The 2,524-nt window shown below is 37.7% G+C and overlaps 1 protein-coding gene across 1 annotated transcript; it reads right to left on the bottom strand.

Moving 5' to 3' along the window:
- Window positions 1-295: 295 nt before the first annotated feature.
- LOC140180136 (uncharacterized) lies at window positions 296-1,483 on the bottom strand. Its single transcript, XM_072220544.1, has 2 exons — window positions 1,073-1,483; window positions 296-1,030 (listed from the first exon to the last, which is right to left on the bottom strand). Exons 1-2 carry the CDS (start codon window positions 1,481-1,483, stop codon window positions 296-298), a joined length of 1,146 nt encoding a protein of 381 aa, XP_072076645.1.
- Between the last annotated feature and the right edge of the window lie 1,041 nt (window positions 1,484-2,524).

The raw sequence follows: 2,524 nt of genomic DNA, 5'->3' as shown, positions 1-2,524 counted from the left end.
CGGGTCGGATAGCTCGACCCAGGGTATGAACAGATAGTAATCTCAATTACCTATGTCTGGCCAAGAGTTCTTTCATTTATTTTATTAGTTATTGTCATTTACTTTTTTGTTATTTACTTTATTGCATTTTTTTGTGAGATGACCCAAGGTTTAAATACTTCGGTTAAATTTTTATTGGGGTTTGTACTTCTGAAAATCAAATTTTGATTGAGGATTGTTTGTTGGTTTAGAACTATACTTGCAACGAGATTTCATTTGTGAAATTCTATACCCAAACAAAACAAATTCCTTTCAATCAAAGGTCTTTTGTGATTTTTTCCTCCATGAGTTCCACATGACCATATGGTGAGACCTTAGTGATTGTGAAAAGTCCTGACCATCTTGATTTTAACTTTCTTTGAAAGAATTTGAGTCTTGAGTTATAGAGGAGGACTCTTTGTCCTTCTGCAAAGTTCCTTTGTGCTAGCCTTTGATCATGCCATTTCTTTGTTTTCTCTTTGTAAATCTTAGCATTTTCACAAGCTTGAGTCCTAAATTCCTCCAGTTCATTCAGTTGTAGTTTTCTTCTTTCACCAGTAGCTTGATTATCAAAATTTAGCACCTTAAGAGCCCAGAATGCTCTATGCTCAAGTTCTACATGTAAATGGCAAGCCTTTTCATACACCAATTGATATGGAGATATACCAATTGGTGTTTTGGAAGCTATCCTATAAGCCCATAGAGTATCATCCAATTTCTTTGAACAATCTTTTCTTGAAGCTCTAACAGTTTTCTCAAGAATCCTCTTGAGTTCCATGTTTAATATCTCTGCTTGTCTATTATTTTGTGGGTGATAAGGTGTAGCTATCCTATGCTTGACTCCATATTTGAGGAGGAGAGTCTCTAGTTGTTTATTGCAAAAGTGACTCCCTCCATCACTTATGTTCTTCCTCAAGAAGTTGAATACCACTTTGTTGTCATTGGTTGAAGTTGCAATAGCCTCTACCCACTTGGATACATAGTCCACTGCTACTAATATATAGCTATTTAACTATGAGGTTGGGAATGGTCCTATAAAATCAATTCTGCATACGTCAAATAGCTCTAATTCCATGATAAACCTCTGTGGCATTTCATTCTTCTTGGGTAGGTTTCCAGCTCTCTGGCACTCATTGCACCTCTTAACCAACTCTCTTGCATCTTTGAAAATGGTAAGACAGAAATATCCACATTGTAGCACCTTTGCTGCAGTCCTTTCTCCCCCAAAGTGTCCTCCGTAGGTGGATCCATGACAATGCCAAAGGACTTCATGTCCTTCTTCATGTGAGATGCACCTTCTTAGTATTCCATCAGAACATCTTTTAAAAAGGTATGGTTCATCCCATATGAAGTATTTGGAATCATTGATGAGCTTTCTTCCTGGGTGCTTGTTGATATTAGGTGGTAGCTCTCCAATGGCTTTGAAGTTGGCAATGTCCACAAACCATGGTGCTTCTTGGAGCATCATCAATTGTTCATCCGGAAAGTTTTCATTTACACTAGGTGTGTAAGCTTCATTGTCCACAAATGAAATCCTTGGCTTGGACTCTTGCTTAGTTAGCAAGTATTTAAGTACTGCATGGTCAGTAAAGACAACTACTTTAGAACCAATAAAGTATGATCTGAATTTATCAAAAGCAAAGACAATAGATAAGAGTTCTTTTTCTGTGGTGGTGTAGTTCTTTTGTGCTTCATTGAGGACTTTATTGGCATAGTATATGACATGCACTAACTTGTCTCTCCTCTGTCCCAATACAGCACCAATAGCAAAATCTGACTCATCACACATCAACTCAAAGGGTAATTCCCAAATTGATGGTGCTATAATGGGTGCAGAGGAGAGCTTACTCTTAAGCTCTTCAAAAGCCAGCATGCATTCTCTATCAAATATAAATGGTACATTAGAGACAAGCAAGTTACTCAATAGTTTAGCAATTTTTGAAAAGTCTCTAATGAACCTTCTATAGAAGTCAGCATATCCCAAAAAGCTCCTAAATGCTTTCACATTGCAAGGTGGGGGTAATTTTTCAATCACCTCCACCTTAGCTCTATCCACTTCTATGCCTTTGTTAGAGATTTTGTGGCCAAAGACTATCCCTTCAGTTACCATAAAATGGCACTTCTCCCAATTTAAAACCAGGTTAGTCTCTTGGCATCTTGGTGCACGAAATTGTGATCTCCAGGCTCGAACAAATCCTGGTAATGGCTCCAAAGCTTGGTGCTCTGATCTTAATTCATAATTGTCACAACTTCGATACAACTAACCAGCAAGTGCACTAGGTCGTCCAAGTAATACCTTACGTGAGTAAGGGTCAAATCCCACGGAGATTGTTGGTATGAAGCAAGCTATGGTCACCTTGTAAATCTCAGTCAGGAAGATATAAAGTGATAATGGTGTTTTCGAATATTAATTAATAAAATAGGGATAGAGACACTTATGTAATCATTGATAGGAATTTCAGATAAGTGAATGGAGATGCTTTCGTTCCTCTGAACCTCTGCTTTC

Source organism: Arachis hypogaea, chromosome 16 (genome assembly GCF_003086295.3).
Source record: "Arachis hypogaea cultivar Tifrunner chromosome 16, arahy.Tifrunner.gnm2.J5K5, whole genome shotgun sequence".
Lineage (NCBI taxonomy): Eukaryota > Viridiplantae > Streptophyta > Magnoliopsida > Fabales > Fabaceae > Arachis > Arachis hypogaea.
The sequence above is the reverse complement of the archived record's forward strand: the minus strand, read 5'-3'. Positions and strand labels throughout refer to the sequence as shown.

Excerpts from the sequence above, each read along its gene's own strand:
- LOC140180136 (XM_072220544.1), bottom strand. The coding sequence starts at position 1,483 with ATGCTCCAAGAAGCACCATGGTTTGTGGACATTGCCAACTTCAAAGCC. Across the intron at positions 1,031-1,072 it reads TGGAATTAGAGCTATTTGAC|TTAAATAGCTATATATTAGT; the intron begins GTATGCAGAATT and ends CCAACCTCATAG.